At 45.7% G+C, this 16,307-nt stretch overlaps 1 protein-coding gene across 17 annotated transcripts in view; it reads left to right on the plus strand.

Moving 5' to 3' along the window:
* ST6GAL1 (ST6 beta-galactoside alpha-2,6-sialyltransferase 1) overlaps nucleotides 1–9,840 on the plus strand; it is a 79,576-nt gene extending 69,736 nt beyond the window's left edge. For 10 of the 17 annotated variants that reach the window (XM_088670800.1, XM_088670805.1, XM_035132380.3 and 7 more), the window contains 2 exons: nucleotides 680–854; nucleotides 5,533–9,840. In XM_088670800.1, coding sequence (XP_088526926.1) covers nucleotides 680–854; nucleotides 5,533–5,774 — 417 coding nt within the window. In that variant the 3' untranslated portion in view covers nucleotides 5,775–9,840. Of the gene's footprint in view, nucleotides 1–679; nucleotides 855–2,604; nucleotides 2,858–5,532 lie in introns of all 17 variants that reach the window. The other 7 variants (XR_015950268.1, XR_015950271.1, XR_015950265.1 and 4 more) reach the window with 1 other exon arrangement.
* Nucleotides 9,841–16,307: the final 6,467 nt, after the last annotated feature.

The following is a 16,307-nucleotide window of genomic DNA, read 5'->3' on the forward strand; positions in this document are numbered from 1 at the left end:
GGTGCTGGATCTCAGTGTCCGGGCTGAATGGTGGGGGTGGAGACGCTCCTTCAGGTATACAGGACAAAGGCCGTTTAGGGCTTTAAAGGTCAGTACCAACACTTCGAATTGTGCTCAGAAACATACTGGGAGCCAATGTAGGTCTCTCAGGACTGGTGTTATATGGTCCCGGCGGCCTAATCCTCAAATCAAAACACTTTGATGCTCCGTGTACAGTTCCACCAAGGCTTAGGGCAGCTATTGAATTATTGCCTACAAAGAAAACCAAAGGATAAAAGCACATCCCTTTAATTATTTCCACCACACACACACACACACACACACACACACACACACAAAAACCAATTTAAAAACAAACAACCGCTGGATCTATTTCTCTGCAGTTTGGCAGATTTCTTGTCTAGCAGCATCTCTCTCATGTCTACAATTTTCAAGCCAATTGCCTGCAAAACACTTGAGATTTAAGTGATGCACCTCAGAGCTGCAAAGGCAACCCTCGCGGAACCACTGTAGCTGTCCTTCTGAAATTCAGCAGGGTTGATCTGTTTGGTGTGGGGACGTGATTTTTTAAAAAATAAAAATAAAAATAAGAGCATCTCTGAATCAGGCTTCTCTGTTTGGAGACAGTTTTGCTAGTATTTGTAGAAGAGCCACAATTCTTTTTTGCTTTTGGTTTCAGTGGTACAAAAAACCAGACTACAATTTCTTTAAAAGCTACAAGAACTATCGGAAAAGGCACCCGGAACAACCTTTTTATATCCTGAATCCCCACATGCAGTGGCAGCTCTGGGATATTCTTCAAGAAAACTCACCAGAGGATATTCAGCCAAATCCTCCATCTTCAGGGATGCTTGGTACGTTGTTTGCAGGATAAGTCCTGGGTTTCTTCTCTGGACTACCGGTGTATGAGTGGGTGTTACCTATCTTTTCATATAACAGTGAACTTGAGCAGTTGAGTGCCTGTCAGTAAGAGAAGGGTTTCTACATACTTGGGGAGCTCTGTTTGCATAAGTATATAGATTTGTAAATTAAAGGAAAAGCCACCAAAACAGCCAGGTAAGAACCTCTGAGCTAACAAAATGTTGGTGGCAGTTGAGCCAAGGGAGTAAAAAAAGGGTTTAAGTTTAAGGGATCCAAAAATTCAGTAGAATAAAGTCTCTGGTTGAGAGCAGCCGAGACATGGAAGAGAAAATAGAGGTCAATCCATTGCCCTCGTTTATTCCTTTCCCCATAAAATAGACTGCTAGATTTGTTAACAAATGCTCATTCTGCAACTTCAGTCTATCCCTGACCTCTGTTATAAGGTGCTGCCCACCCCTCTTGCCTCCCTCGAAAACACACTTGCTTAGTGAAGCCTTTGACACCACCCTTTAGCATACCGTACCTTACTGCTGGGATAGTCCTGCTGGTGTGCCCAGATGTTGTCGGCTCCCAATTCTCATCAGGCCCAACCAGCCTGGTCACCAACATTTGGAGGACACTATATTGGGCAAACATATTATTTTCCTGTTGGCACTTGCCTCCATCTTTTGAAACCAAGGATGGGTGATATGTGTTATGTGTTCCTCCAGATGTTGTTGGATTCCAATTCCTACCAAGCCCTGCCAGCATGCCCACTGGTTAGGGAGGGTGGGAGATGTAGTCTGGTGTCATGTGGAGGGCCATATAGTAAACACTATTGGGTCAAGAATCTGCCTCTTGTACTTGCACCATGCACACAGAGGAAATTATTATTATTATTATTATTATTATTATTATTATTATTATTATCTTCTTTAGCTAACAGTTAGTGTTTGGCACACAGCTTGAGCTGCTTCCACCACAGGAAAGAGGCTGGTTTTCTCTGGATGAAGCATTCTTTCTTTTCTTTTTTTACACAGGTACACATACACACACACCCCTTACTTGCAGCTAAATAACTATAACAAAATGATAATCCCATTAACACCTCATGCCATTTCCCACACTCCTAAGTATTACCGTATTTACTCGAATCTAATGCACACTTTTTGGGGGACAGATTATGTTGCGAAAATTAAGATGTACGTTAGATTCGATGGTGCATTGTTGTTTAGTCGTTTAGTCGTGTCCGACTCTTCGTGACCCCATGGACCATAGCACGCCAGGCACTCCTGTCTTCCACTGCCTCCCGCAGTTTGGTCAAACTCATGTTCCTAGCTTCGAGAACACTGTCCAACCATCTCGTATGTTTTTTTAAAAAACTCTCACCACAAGATGGCACTATTGCATAGTAAGATTCTGACACAAAAGAGGGCATGTTTCAGAGCTGAATTCTGTTGCTGTGCTTGAACTGAGGCACAAATATTGCCTTGTCTTGCTGCACAGTGAGATCCTGTGGATGGCAAAGACAGTGCTTCAGGGAAGCCCAACTTGACTCAAACCTATTCCATGCTAGTGCAGAAAAGGGGAAGGGTATGATTTACCTCTTAGGATGTCCACATAGCATGACTGGATGCTGCCCTCATCATCAGCGCCAATTCAGAAGAGTTGTTAGTGAACATTTCCCTGCAGCATGACAGCTTTGTGAAGCTTCTCTTCTGCCTCGGGATAAAAATAATCTGTTTTTCCACTGTTAATCATCAGAACTGCACCTTTTCCAGTAATGCGTTGTGAATATAAATCATAAATGGCTTTGAGGAATTGTGGAAAATAAATCTGCCAGGAACTGCTATTCACGGAAGCCCATGGTACAGATTGTATCATCATCCTCAGCAGCATCATTGTATATAGTGCTAACAGTATGCATGGCAATTAGCAAATGACAAGAGGAGAGGAGAGGCTCCCACCCGAAAGGAACTTTGCAATCAGAAATTTGACACAAGGAAAACCGAGAAAGGCAAGGAGGCATGTGTGTGTTTGTGTGTAAACAGTGAAAGATCATGCAGTTGCATGTGCTTGGGCTTAGTTAGAGGCTCACTTCCATTATTATTAAAAGTAATTTATTAATTGTCTTCTAAGCCACTGTCTCAAGCTGATTTACACATAAAATAATTTAAAACTGTTCACAACACAACAAATATGTTTAAAGCAAGGCTAAAAACCCTAACAAATGGACACTTGTGATATAGTCCCGTTTATCCAATTGGGAAAACTTGCCAGAACAGAAATATCTTCAACTATTTCCACAACCTCCCAATAAAGTATAAATAGTCAAGTCATATCTTGATAGAAGTGCTATTTCCCAGGACAGGGGCAGCCACACTAAAAACCCTGCTCCGAACTATTGCGGAGTGAGCTTCGGCTATTTTTGGAACTTGTGGGAGATCTCTCCTGCAGACCACAGCAATCTGCTGAATATGTAACAGATAGGGTGGCCTCTCGAGTAACCTGGTCTCAAGCTAGCCTGGTACATAGCTGCCAAGTCTCCCGTATTCCCCGGGAAACCCCCGTTTTTCCAGCTGTTCCCAGCCGAAAAAACGGATTTTTTTGTTTCCCCCCCCCCGGTTTATTCTGGCGCGGCGGCCATTTTGGAACTGCGCGGAGCATGCTCAGAAGCGACTTTTGATGCTGCTCTGCCCAGTTCCAAAATGGCTGCAGCGCAACTTCTCGTGCGGCGGCCATTTTGGAACTGGGCAAAGCAGCATCAAAAGTCACTTCTGAGCATGCTCCGCCCAGTTCCAAAATGGCGGCAGCTCTACTTCCGGTCTGCTACTTCCAGTCCGATTTTTCAAGAAGGAACTTGGCAGGTATGGCCTGGTAGCACATTGGTTCCCAGTACAAATCCCCAAAGATACCTGGCTGCCATTTTGTGGACCAGCTGCCCCCTCCAGATCAACTCCAAGGGTAGGCCCACACACAGGACACTGCAGTAATCCAACCGTGAGGTTACCAGCACATGGACAACTGTGGTCCAGCTATCCTGACCCAGGAATGGCCGTAGCTGTCTTATCAACCAATGTTGATCTCGGGCGCAGGAAATGTGGGTGTGGTCACCCAAAATGGCTACTCCTTGGGCCTGGTAGGTTGAAGATTCCACACCACTGTTCTAGGAAAGGAACTTGCCTCATCTGGCCATTAGTCAACCTCAAAGGAAGTGCTTTAGATAGGAAAATGAAAAGCAGTGCCACTGGTTGTGTTTGATTTACCAACGTTGTGATAAGTCAGGAGTATGCAGCTGGCCCTTCCATCTCCAAAGACCCCCGTCCCCCCCCTGCCCTGAGCATCTTGGGACTCTCAGCAAAGTCTTGTGATGTGGAGGAAGGGAGGAATAGAGGAGGGAGATAGGGCAAAGGCAGATTGTATGAATGGCACGCCTCCCCTCCGCTCAGATAAGGAGCCTCCTCCTGATTTCCACCTTGCACCCAAGCCTCCTCACATCACAGGTTTTTTACGATGGTCAAAGAACAATAGCTGTCTGGAGAGGGATTCCCCCCTGCACAAGTTAAGCATGTGATACAATCAGCCTCTGGGGACGCGGGTGGCGCTGTGGTCTAAACCATAGAGCCTAGGGCTTGCCAATCAGAAGGTCAGCGGTTCAAATCCCCGTGACAGGGTGAGCTCCCGTTCCTCGGTCCCTGCTCCTGCCCAACTAGCAGTTTGAAAGCATGCCAAAGTGCAAGTAGATAAATAAGGTACCGCTCCGGTGGGAAGGTAAACAGCGTTTCCGTGCACTGCTCTGGTTTGCCAGAAGCGGCTTTGTCATGCTGGCCACATGACCCGGAAGCTGTACGCTGGCTCCCTTGGCCAGTAAAGCGAGATGAGCGCCGCAACCCCTGAGTCGTCCACAACTGGACCTAATGGTCAGGGGTCCCTTTACAGGCCTCTGAGTGAGAAAACCTTGTGATCGTGGCTCGTTAAGAGAATGTCTGTCACTACACGTACCTGTGGGGAGTTTTGTACAGCAAAGGGGAAAGCCCACTAGGTGGCAGCACAGCTCCAGCTTGGGAATAAATGGTACTGTACAAGCAATTCCCCTTATGCTTTATGTTACCATTTGCTGTCATCCGGTTTCTGACATACAGCAGAGAAATGACTTTTATCCATATTCTGGTGCAATCATAGCCGTAGAACAGTGTTCAGTTACAACAATCAGGGGCAGAGAAGAGGCCATCTCCAACAATATCTACCAGGCCTTCTGGATTCCCAGATCCCATTATTCCTCACCACTGGGCATACTACTTGGGCAGGATGGAATCTAACAACATCTGGATTGCCACTGCTTCCCCATCCCTGCTGTAGAGCCTTCAGCTCAGGCTTCCCCAAACTTCGGCCCTCCAGATGTTTTGGACTACAATTTCCATCATCCCTGACCACTTGTCCTGTTAGCTAGGGATCATGGGAGTTGTAGGCCAAAACATCTAGAGGGCCACAGTTTGGGGATGCCTGCTTCAGCTCCTTTTGTTTAGGTTTCTAGACAAAATAAAACATCAAGAAAACCTCCTTTCTTCCCTCTGCATTGCTGAGGATTTCATACACACACACACCCCTTGTGATTTTTAAACCCTGCCTTCAGGTCACCCATTCTGCCTTGTCCGTTTATGGATCCTTTGTCTCTCTCCCCTCCCTTTCTAGGCATTGCTCTCATGATGAACTTCTGCGACGAAGTGGATGTTTACGAGTTTCTCCCTTCCAAAAGGCAGACAGACGTTTGCCATTATTACCAGAGGTTCTATGACCAAGCCTGCACTATGGGCGCCTACCATCCGCTGCTCTTTGAGAAAAATATGGTGAAGCACCTTAACCGAGGCACAGATGAAGATATTTACATTCACGGGAAAGTTACTCTAACTGGCTTGAGGAATGTGCAGTGTTAGACCTGTGAATCCCCTCTTCTGGGCTTGGAAAAAACCCTTCTTGAATCACAAGGCACTTTTTAATTTGTAACTTTTTTTAAAAAAAAATTCTAAAGGTGGGCAACCTGTCGACAATTAACAATTCTTCCGTGCAGTACGCCTTAATTTGTAACTGCAGGGTGGGTTGTTTCTACTAAAAAGCAGGCACAAGAAAGCTCTAGCTGAGGCCTCCATTGTTTAGGAACATCTTCATGTTTCATTGCTCTCTGTCTCAGAACACTCCAGTCCTTAACTCAGGAACACACAAAATCAGGGCTGTGAATTAAAGTTCATTTTGGACCGAGAATTCTGCATCTCTGAGAATCTGTTTCTCTCGCCACTTCTGCTCCCCCCCCCGCCCCCCATTTGACGGGTTTCTATCTCTCAAGGTGGGAGGCTAGATTGTGGGCACGCAATCGATGCAAAATGAATTTAGAAAGTAGGGATGCGGAAGATGTCCAGCGATTAGGAGTCAGGGCGCCTGTGACTATCAAGCTCTTAGCGGTGTCTGCTCTTGGTTGTTGGACGCCAAGGCAAAACCTCAATGAAGCTTGCTCCCAGGTAAGTTGGCATAAGATTGCTGCCATAGTTCTCCCCCTTCCCCCCCCAAAAAAATATCTCTAAATACATTATCTGATGTAGCATTTCAAAATGTTCCAGAGAAGTCTGTGGGGAAGGGCAAGGCACCAGAATTCAACTGCTGAACTGTCATAGTGACAGAAGGTTCAAACTAATGAGCGAGTTTTGAGGCCAAGATTTTATAGGCCTGGGTGAGAAGGGATTGGCCTGTGAAGCAAGTACCGCAACCTAGGTGGCGACCTTGCAGTGTAGTGCTTAGTCAGCCAGGTGTTCGGAGGTGATCTGAGCAGCACAGGGCACCAGGTCTTGACCCTTGGGTCCCTCTGACACCATACCCCTGTCATAGCTAAGAGTCCTTCGTAAGACACGCAGAAGTAGAGAAACTCTGAAATGAGCAAATGCACAATTTGGTTTCATTTTCTTCATTTACGCTGGTGTGCAGAATTCCACTTCTCTGGGCGTGGAAATTTCATGTTGTTTTTCTAGCGAAGAGTCTATTCAGAGCCTGAATGTAGCTAAGTAGACCTGAGGATTCCTCTTTCTTACTACCCCATGCCTGGACTAAAAACCACACATTCAACAAATCTGTGTCAAAACATGTAAAAAGTGTGGTTAGGAATACATTTGAGCTGCTATTAGTGGGTTGTGTATTTTATTCCCTCTGCAAATTTTTGAGTGTTGTGGTTACAGAAGGGATATTCTGGGTATCCGAGACATCCTTGCCCATGGAAATCAAGAGAGTATCTCTGTTGTACTGCGAACGGACACCTGCAAGACACTGAACAGTCATGTCGGCTGGATGCTGGAGATGCTATAAAGTGCCAAACTCTGTGGAGTGCTTATGATACGATATATTAATAGCACTTCATATGTTGGTCAGATGAACTCAGTGTGGTACGCAGGGGAAAGAATTGTGACCAGGGTTTAAACACACTGCTCCGAAGTGTATCTATCCACTCCTGAGGTCCCTGAAGACAGAGCCAAGAAAAAAAGTTACCAAGGGAATTGTTTTCCTATGTCTTTCCACAGCAAAGATGCTTTTGAAACAATCTACTAGTTTCATTTTTAAAATAATAATTTAATATAATTTCTCCCCTGGTTTGTCTTTCCACAGTACCCAAAATTTACAGCTACCTATTTCAGAAAACCTGGCAATTGCAATGACAGAGGTATAGCCATGCTAGAGGACTAAGGGCTAGCTCAGTTGCTGTTTGGAAGTGTGCCATTCCTGCTCTAGTTGCTTTGGGGTGGCATGGCACCCCATGCCTGTGACTGGAAATTAACCCTTGACAGATATGCCGCCATGTGCGCTGGGGAGGTAAAATCTTAAAAGCCATGGCAGCCTTGTTATTTTATGCAAATATGTGAATCCACATGAAGATGCCATTTAATCTTGAGCCTGCAGTACATTGCAAGTGTAACAGCTAGGGTGCTACTGGATTCAAATGTGATTGATAGAAGATAATACCTCCTGCCACCACCTCTAATACGGCAAAAAGTCCTGCCATTTAAAACCAACTGGGTAAAGTCCTGCCGTTGATTAGAGCTGTTTCCATTTTCTTTAATCAGGTTAAATTTTTAGATTTGGCCATTGCATTATTCAAGATACAATCAGTTTCATCATCAAGGGTCTGTTGCTTAGATAACTTTACTTCATTGCCTCTTTCTCCCATCTTTTACGACGTTCCATACTTTTCTTCCTCCTGTCTTCCTATTTCTTTCAGTGCTCTTCATCTCTTCCGGTCCCTGGAGAGTTCTCAGTAGGGTCAAACCTTTGTCTCTGACTTTTCTCATTCCACCATCACTTTCTGGCTATTCTCATTCAATCAGAAGTCTTTTGGCTGCCTCCCTTGTGCTGATAACTCCCCAGTCTGTTTTCTCTGATTGATCTCCCTCTCCCAACCTCATCTAACCTGTAGATGTCTCAGCACAAAGGTGACAAGCCTTGTTCCAGTTTCTCTGCTGGAATTCTGCCTCACATCTCCGAGACCAGTGAATGGCGACCTCGGTGTTTACTTTTTCAATACAATCCTCTTTGCTCTAGGATTTGACATGAATGGGAACTTGGTTCCTAAGCCAAATTGCCACCTGAGGAGGGGGCAGTTTGTGGGGCCAGGTGAGAGGGTTTAGGAAAAAATGGGTCCAATTTGCACTTGAACTACAATTCACAGGACTGGAGAAAGAGAAGGGGGGTGATAACTTGAGAAGGTAAAAAACTGTGCAAGAGAGCAGGGAAGGTTTCAGAGGCTGTGTGAATGGGAGGGCAGGGTGTGGATGTGAGAGAACAGTGTGTGTATATTTGTGTGAGTGGGGTGTGTATTTGGCATTCCCCCCCCTCCACCTCTGGCACGTGCCCCACAAAAGTTTCTCTCTGAGGAAATGTCACCCTCAGGCTGAAAATATTTCTCTACTACTTGTTCCTTCTCAGCATCCACATGCCCTTTCCCCCTTTTTTTGCACCCGCTACTAGACCTCTTTTCCATATCTAGTGGTAACCTTGTAATTGCTGTGAAAATGAGCCGTTTTTAAGGGGGGGTTAAAGTCCATTTTCTGCCGTCCAGTCCATTTTCAATTCCTCTTTTAAAACTGCCATTATCCCTTATAGCCAGTGCTATTTTTCTAGAAAAAGAGGTGCTGGAACTCACGATGAATGCCTCCGTTGTTCTCTTAGAATAGCAATGGCGCCCACCTGAGAGGTGCCAGAACTGAGTTCCGGGGAGTTCCAGCTGAAAAAAAGCCCTGCTTTTGATATGATCAAATGCCCTTCTCCTCAGCCTCTGTATTGGCTCAGTTTGAAGCCCCTGGTACTTATTTGAAAGCTATTTGCTGCTTCTCAAAGCATATACCATGCATAAGAATGTACACCAAGTGAGTTCATGATCTATGGTATATGAATATCAGAGAGGAGCAGTTGAGGTTTGGTTCAATGCATGTACACACACCTATTGCTACAGTTTTCTGAACAATGCCCAGCAGACCAAGGATAGTCACAATTTATTAGCAACAACAGCAGAAGACTCTACCTGGATAGATAGAGATATTGAGTGGCTTTCCATTAATCTCCGATGATCCAACAGCAGGATAGAAGCTGCCTTATAAGAAGCACTGTTTAGACAAGCCAGTTTTGAGACTTTCCCTTATTTTGTACTGTGAAGGAAATGATGTGACTTGATCATAACACTGTAATTTTGACTACTCCCCCTCAATAACGCTCTCTATTTAATTGTGGCTCCATACACACACAAAATGGCATATGGAATGACTACTTTACTCCCAAGGTTGTGTTTGTCAGTTTTATATACATGTATAGACTACTTTTCTCAAGAAAGGTTTGCTTTTTCCCCCAATGTGAAATGAAAACACAGAACCTCGTCTATGTGATTTGTCAACAATGATCTTTGAAATTGATTGAAATAATTCTGAAGGACCCAAAGATGTAAAATTTGTAATAAAGATTTTGTAAAATGTTTGTTTCTGTACTCATTTAATCGTTCAGTATTCATTGTTGATGTTTTTCTCTTTTCCAATTCCATCAATCTGATTGTTTTAGTCACACAGATGGCAATAGACCAGGAATGGGGAACCGAGGCCGAAATGCAGCCCACCAAGCCTCTCTTCCTGCCACACACCCTCCTTACCCACACCATTACTGGACCTCCTCTGCATCCTCCTTGACAGCTTTTGAATGTATCTTGTACTCTGAGAACGCCTCTCTCTTCCCTGTATGGAGAACAGAGAGGAATATAAGTATATGCTGAAACTAGCCTAATGTACAAGGGTAAAAATGAGTTACTCCACCCACTTTTGCCTCTGGCCCTGACCACAACTGGTCCACAAAAGTTTGCCAAGAAGGCAATGTGACCTTCAGGCTGGAAGAAGCCCCTGCAGCAGATGCTTAGGACTCCCATCTTGATCCATTTTTGCTTTCAGCCAGTTCCCTGTATACATTCTTTCCAAAGCAGTTCAGTTTGAACCCTTTAAACACATCCTATAGCGCTTACATAGGGACCCAGGTGGCGCTGTGGTTAAACCACTGAGCCTAGGGCTTGCTGATCAGAAGGTCAGCGGTTCGAATCCCTGTGACGGGGTGAGCTCCCGTTGCTTGGTCCCAGCTCCTGCCAACCTAGCAGTTCGAAAGCACGTCAAATTGCAAGTAGATAAATAGGAACCGCTACAGCGGGAAGGTAAACGGCGTTTCCATGTGCTGCTCTGGTTTGCCAGAAGCGGCTTTGTCATGCTGGCCACATGACCTGGAAGCTATACGCCGGCTCCCTCGGCCAATAATGCGAGATGAGCGCGCAACCCCAGAGTCGGTCACGACTGGACCTAATGGTCAGGGGTCCCTTTACCTTTATAGCGCTTACATTTGTTGCGAAGATTTTCAATATTGGTGCTGAAGTTACCTGAGGGTTACGTTTGGATGGATCGAACCAACAAGCATGCTGCACTCTTATTTTAAATCACTTTTGTCCTTTGATGCCCCGTGACTCATTTCATATTTCCTCTAAATAAGCATGCACTTCTGGAATCGTATCGTCGATTCGTCGTCGTTTAGTCATCTTAGTCGTGTCCGACTCTCCGAGACCCCATGAACCAGAGCATGCCTTGGAAATTTCTTTTCAAATCTTTTCCTTTTTAATGTCCATGGAGTTTTCATGGCAAAAATAATGGAGTGGGTTGCCAGTTCCTTCTCCAGGTGGCTCACATTTCGTCTAAACTCTCCACTATGACCTGTCCGTCTTGGGTGGCCCTGCACGACAGAGCTCATAGCTTCTTGGAATTATTCAAGTGGTGATCCATGGAGGGGCTGAAATCATATAGGAGCACCCAAAACACCCACAAAATTTTAATATACTTGTCAGAAAGAAAGGAAGCCTTGAGTTAGGCTTGAAGTACTAGCCCTTAGGTTGTGAAAAGAGGTTGGCTTAAGCTTCTGCTACAAACAGATGAGTAGCTAAAACTGCAAGGTGCCTTCATAGAATCATATATATAATTTGTAGGGCTGGAAGGGACCCTGAGGACCATCTAGTCCAACCTCTTGCAATGCAGGAATCTTTTGCCCAATGTGGAGCTCGAACCCACAACATGGAGCTTCATGCTCTACCAACTGATCTTTCCTATGAAGGAACGTACAGTTATGTACACCCTTTATTCTCTGTTAATAAAGGTGGTGAACCACAAATAGAAACCAGGAAATCCTGGAATCAATGGATGGTAGTCAACTCTGTTTTAGTCAGAATGAACCTAACTTACTCATGTTAATTAATTTCTGCCAGCCAGTGAGCCAGCACCCTGCCTTGGGAAACTTAATGGAAACTCAGTCCAGATTTACCTCCTCCATAATCCTTCCTCCGTAGTTGGGCCTAAGGCTAGTGGTGCAGATTGGGCTCCGATAGGGTGGGCAGAAGGGGGTCCAATTTGGGAGGCAAAAACCACCAGGGGCCCAGGACTAATAGCTTTGTTTTTGTTTTTTTTAAGGAAGTTTATGGGTGCTCTGGTTCAAGAGAGAAGTGTCAAAATGTTAGGTCCCCCCAAGCTGCAATTTCTGTTTTAAAAGCTAGACTGGCTGGTAGTCCCAGCCTTACCTTATAGGGTTTTAACCAGTGAGTGAAGTTAGAGCTGTGATTGGCAAATGACCTTTTAGGCTGTTACACAACAGCTGTGAATTCCTAGAGCAGGGGTGTCAAACTCAAATTCATCGGGGGCCGCATCAGCAGTTTGGTCACCCTCAAAGGGCCGGTTGTATCTGTAGGACTATGTGTCCACTCTTTATTATCATAAATTATTGTCACTGCATTCAATTATTACTGTTTTTTTGTAATAATGTAAGGACCCAGGTGGCACTGTGGGTTAAACCACAGAGTCTAGGGCTTGCTGATCAGAAGGTCGGCGGTTCGAATCCCTGCAACGGGCTGAGCTCCTGTTGCTCGGTCCCAGCTCCTGCCCACCTAGCAGTTTGAAAGCACATCAAAGTGCAAGTAGATAAATAGGGACCGCTCCGGCGGGAAGGTAAACGGCGTTTCCGTGCGCTGCTCTGGTTTGCCAGAAGCAGCTTTGTCATGCTGGCCACATGACCCGGAAGCAGTCTGCGGACAAATGCCGGCTCCCTCGGCCTATAGAACGAGATGAGCGCCGCAACCACAGAGTCGGACACGACTGGACCTGATGGTCAGGGGCCCCTTTACCTTTACCTTTAAGTAATAACTAGCTCTGAAAGCAGAAACACAGTCAGAATAATGGCAAGTAGATATTCAAATGTACAATTATTGTACAATTTATTGAAAAATGATTTTTGGTAACTGCACTGGGTGGTGGAGGCTCGCTAGGGTTTCATGCAGGACCTTTGCAGAGCTACTGGTACCTGGAGATGCTGGGGTCCTTCTGCATGCAGGACAAATGTTCTGCCAGTGAGCCACCACCCTTCACCAAAGGGACTGGCTGAGGTTGACTCACTGGAGCTGCTCTCCTGGTTCCAGGGTTTAAGGGCCAGAAGTATAAAGCAGCATCCTATGTTTCTGAGGAGAGGGAGAGGGAGGGGAGGGGAAGGGAGGGGAGGGGAGGGGAGGGAGGGAGGGAGGGAGGGAGAGAGAGAGAGAGAGAGAGAGAGAGAAAGAAAGAAAGAAAGAAAGAAAGAAAGAAAGAAAGAAAGAAAAGAGGGAGTGGGAGGGAGAGAGAAAGGAAGGAAAGAGGGGAGAGAAAGAAGAGTAGGAAATAAGGAAGGGAATAAAGAAGGAAAGAAAAAGAAAGAGGGATAAAAGACGGAAAGGGAGAAAGAAGGAAGGAAGTAGAGAGGGAAAGAAAGAATAAGAATGAGGGAGAGGAAGAAAGATGGGAAGGACGGAAGGAAGAAAGGAAGGAAGGAAGGAAGGAAGAAAGAAAGAAAAGAGGGAGCAGGAGGGAGAGAGGAAGGAAAGAGGGGAGAGAAAGAAGAGTAGGAAAGAAGGAAGGGAATAAAGAAGGAAAGAAAAATAAAGACGGAGAGAAGACAGAGATGAAGAAGGAAGGAAGGAGAGGGAAAGAAAGAATAAGAACGAGAGAGAGGAAGAAAGAAAGGGAAGGGGGGGGTCGCCGCCTTGATTCAGCGCCAGAAAAGAGCGCGAAGGGACCCAGGGGCAAAAAACATTTCCCGTGCAGCGTGAGGCAGCGGGTGTCCGTTTTAGCAGACGTGCGTAAAGCCTCAGAGTTGCACGTTCATGAGGCTGAGCTGCTGCTGAACTCACGTTCATGAGGCTGAGCCGCGGCAGGAGGAGGAGGAGGCGGCTTGTCGGGTCGGTGCCCGGCAGCACCGTACGGAGAGTGCCGAGCCTCTGGGACGCAGCAGTGCTCTGTAGCACTTTGAATCCTCCTCCTCCACGCGGCGCTGCTGGGTGCTTTGTCTGTGATTCAGCAGTAGCCGTTTCCAGGCGCCGAGCCGTGGCAGGAGGAGGAGGATTCAAAGTGCTACAGAGCACTGCTGCGTTGCAGAGGCTCGGGACTCTTCGTGCAGCGCTGCTGGGCGCTGACCCGGCAAGCTGTCTCCTCCTTCTCCTGCTGTGGCTTGGGGCGCTCCATGCAGCGCTGCTCCAGCCGCCTTTCTACCCCCCCCCCCAGGCCCCAGCTGTTTGTCTGTGCTTTGTCTGCGCGGCGCTTCAGCAGCAAGGTCCCGCTGCTGGGTCCTGCTGGCTGGGGCGCTCAGCGGGCCACATGGCGAGGTCTGGCGGGCCGGATTTGGCCCCCGGGCCTTGAGTTTGACACCCGTGTCCTAGAGCCTTCTACCTCTTATCTGCTGCCCTCCAATTTAAATGAAGCTTATTATCAAACCTGGGAGTATTTATCACATATTCTGCTTTTTCCAGCTGGCTTAAATAACAGCAAACTCCTTCCTACAATTATGTAAAGACCGTGGCAATCTCTTTCATATTAGAAAATGGTGTGGTGCTCATGAGCATAAAAGCCTATTATTCTACAAGTATGAACCACACCATTGTTTAAATGGCACATACGGTAGTCTCCACAATGTATTTGTGAAATTACATCTCTCTACAGCTCTAGAAAAGTTTGTGCTCTTCCATTTGTGCTGGTCAAATACTGTAATTGTCTGAAAGCATGCAAAAGCTGCGTTCTGATGTATTTCAAGATCCTCTATCTTTTGATAATGTGATATTTTCAAGCTATGACTATTCATGGCTTACAGTAAAATAGAACATAAATAATGTTCTGCCTAGCAATTCCACTTGTGAAGTGGAAATTCAATAGACCAGTTATGAGACAGGAATTGGAAACAAATCTTAGGTTTCATCGATATTTAGGTTTGTGATTGTGTTCTCCAAGGGCAGATAAAAAATGCAATCATTCAGCCATGCATGCAAGAGGAGAAAGGCAAGGCAGGTATACTGAATTTCTACTAGGGTCTTGTAGACTGGTGCAGATTATGATTAAACATAACAATATCAGACTAATAAACCCATTTTTTTATGGTAAAGGAGCCCTGTTCCTGTTTGCTCCCCCACATGCACTCCATCCCACACTCAGCTCCAATGCTAAGATCACCACAGTTTGCTATTACTTTTGAAGCAGGAAACTATGGTTCAATCCAACCTACTAACAAGGACATGAAAATGGAAGTAGGAAATCCCATAAGTGCTCCTCCTCCCTGGCAGTAAAGATGCAGTAATCAATTAAATAGCTAACAGTTTGCTACCTTTTCATGACATAAAAAACCTGCCTGAGGTAGTTGTTTCACTCTACCTAATGACAGGCTGGCAAGTAGGCAGAGATTAAACCATAGTTTCCCAATTCAAATGTCTGATCTGGGTGCATGGTTCATTGCTGGGTCTATAAACCACAGCTTATCAGCCCATTATTTTGATGTATGAATCAGACCTATGTGTGTACAAATTTATGAAATTTATGAAAGCTGCAGCAATACAAAGGAAGGAACCTTCATTCTTTGGCAACTGGGGGATTAACAATGAAAGGAAATGTGATTTTAGAGTAAGTTTCTTACTAGCCAGCTTCCATTACCAAGACCTGGCTATCATTTATCTACTGTAAAGCAGCTTTGGGAGGGGGTGATCTGCAGGGGAGAAGTGACAGATAGAAGATTTGCTTAATTCCTCTTAAATTGGACACCTCCCCATTCAGCCATTCCCCACCCCCACCTGAAGTTCTAGACTTGTGTTTCCATCGCACATCACAAATGTTTGTTCTGCCGGTGGTAGTTCTTCAGTAACATTCAAAACTACTTCCAATATGGAAAATTCATTTGAATGTCATTGGAGAACTTCAATTGGCCCCAGCCATCATGGCCAATGGCCAGGGATGGTGAGAGTTGATGTCCCACAATGTACTATGATTACTGATTCCTGCATTTGGAGAAATTTCTTGCCACACAGCTTTGAGCCACACAAACATGGAAATAACTGGATGCATCTCTAGGGCTTACGACCAAGCAACATTAGGCTTGCTCCAGGTAAAAATAAATGCAGCTCACTAAATTCCATTTTATGTTCAATAATACATCATATCTCTTTTGGTTTAGTGAAACTCTTAGTAATAATAATATAATAATAATTTATTATTTATACCCCGTCAGGGGAACCAGGTGGCGCTGTGGTTAAACCACTGAGCCTAGGGCTTGCTGATCAGAAGGTCGGCGGTTCGAATCCCTGTGACGGGGTGAGCTCCCGTTGCTTGGTCCCAGCTCCTGCCAACCTAGCAGTTCGAAAGCACGTCAAAATGCAAGTAGATAAATAGGAACCGCTACAGCGGGAAGGTAAACGGTGTTTCCATGTGCTGCTCTGGTTTGCCAGAAGCGGCTTTGTCATGCTGGCCACATGACCTGGAAGCTATACGCCGGCTCCCTCGGCCAATAATGCAAGATGAGCGCGCAACCCCAGAGTCGGTCATGACTGGACCTAATGGTCAGGGGTCCCTTTACCTTACCCCGCCCTACTG

The sequence above is a fragment of the Zootoca vivipara genome, chromosome 5 (genome assembly GCF_965207765.1).
Source record: "Zootoca vivipara chromosome 5, rZooViv2.hap1.1, whole genome shotgun sequence".
Classification (NCBI taxonomy): domain Eukaryota; kingdom Metazoa; phylum Chordata; class Lepidosauria; order Squamata; family Lacertidae; genus Zootoca; species Zootoca vivipara.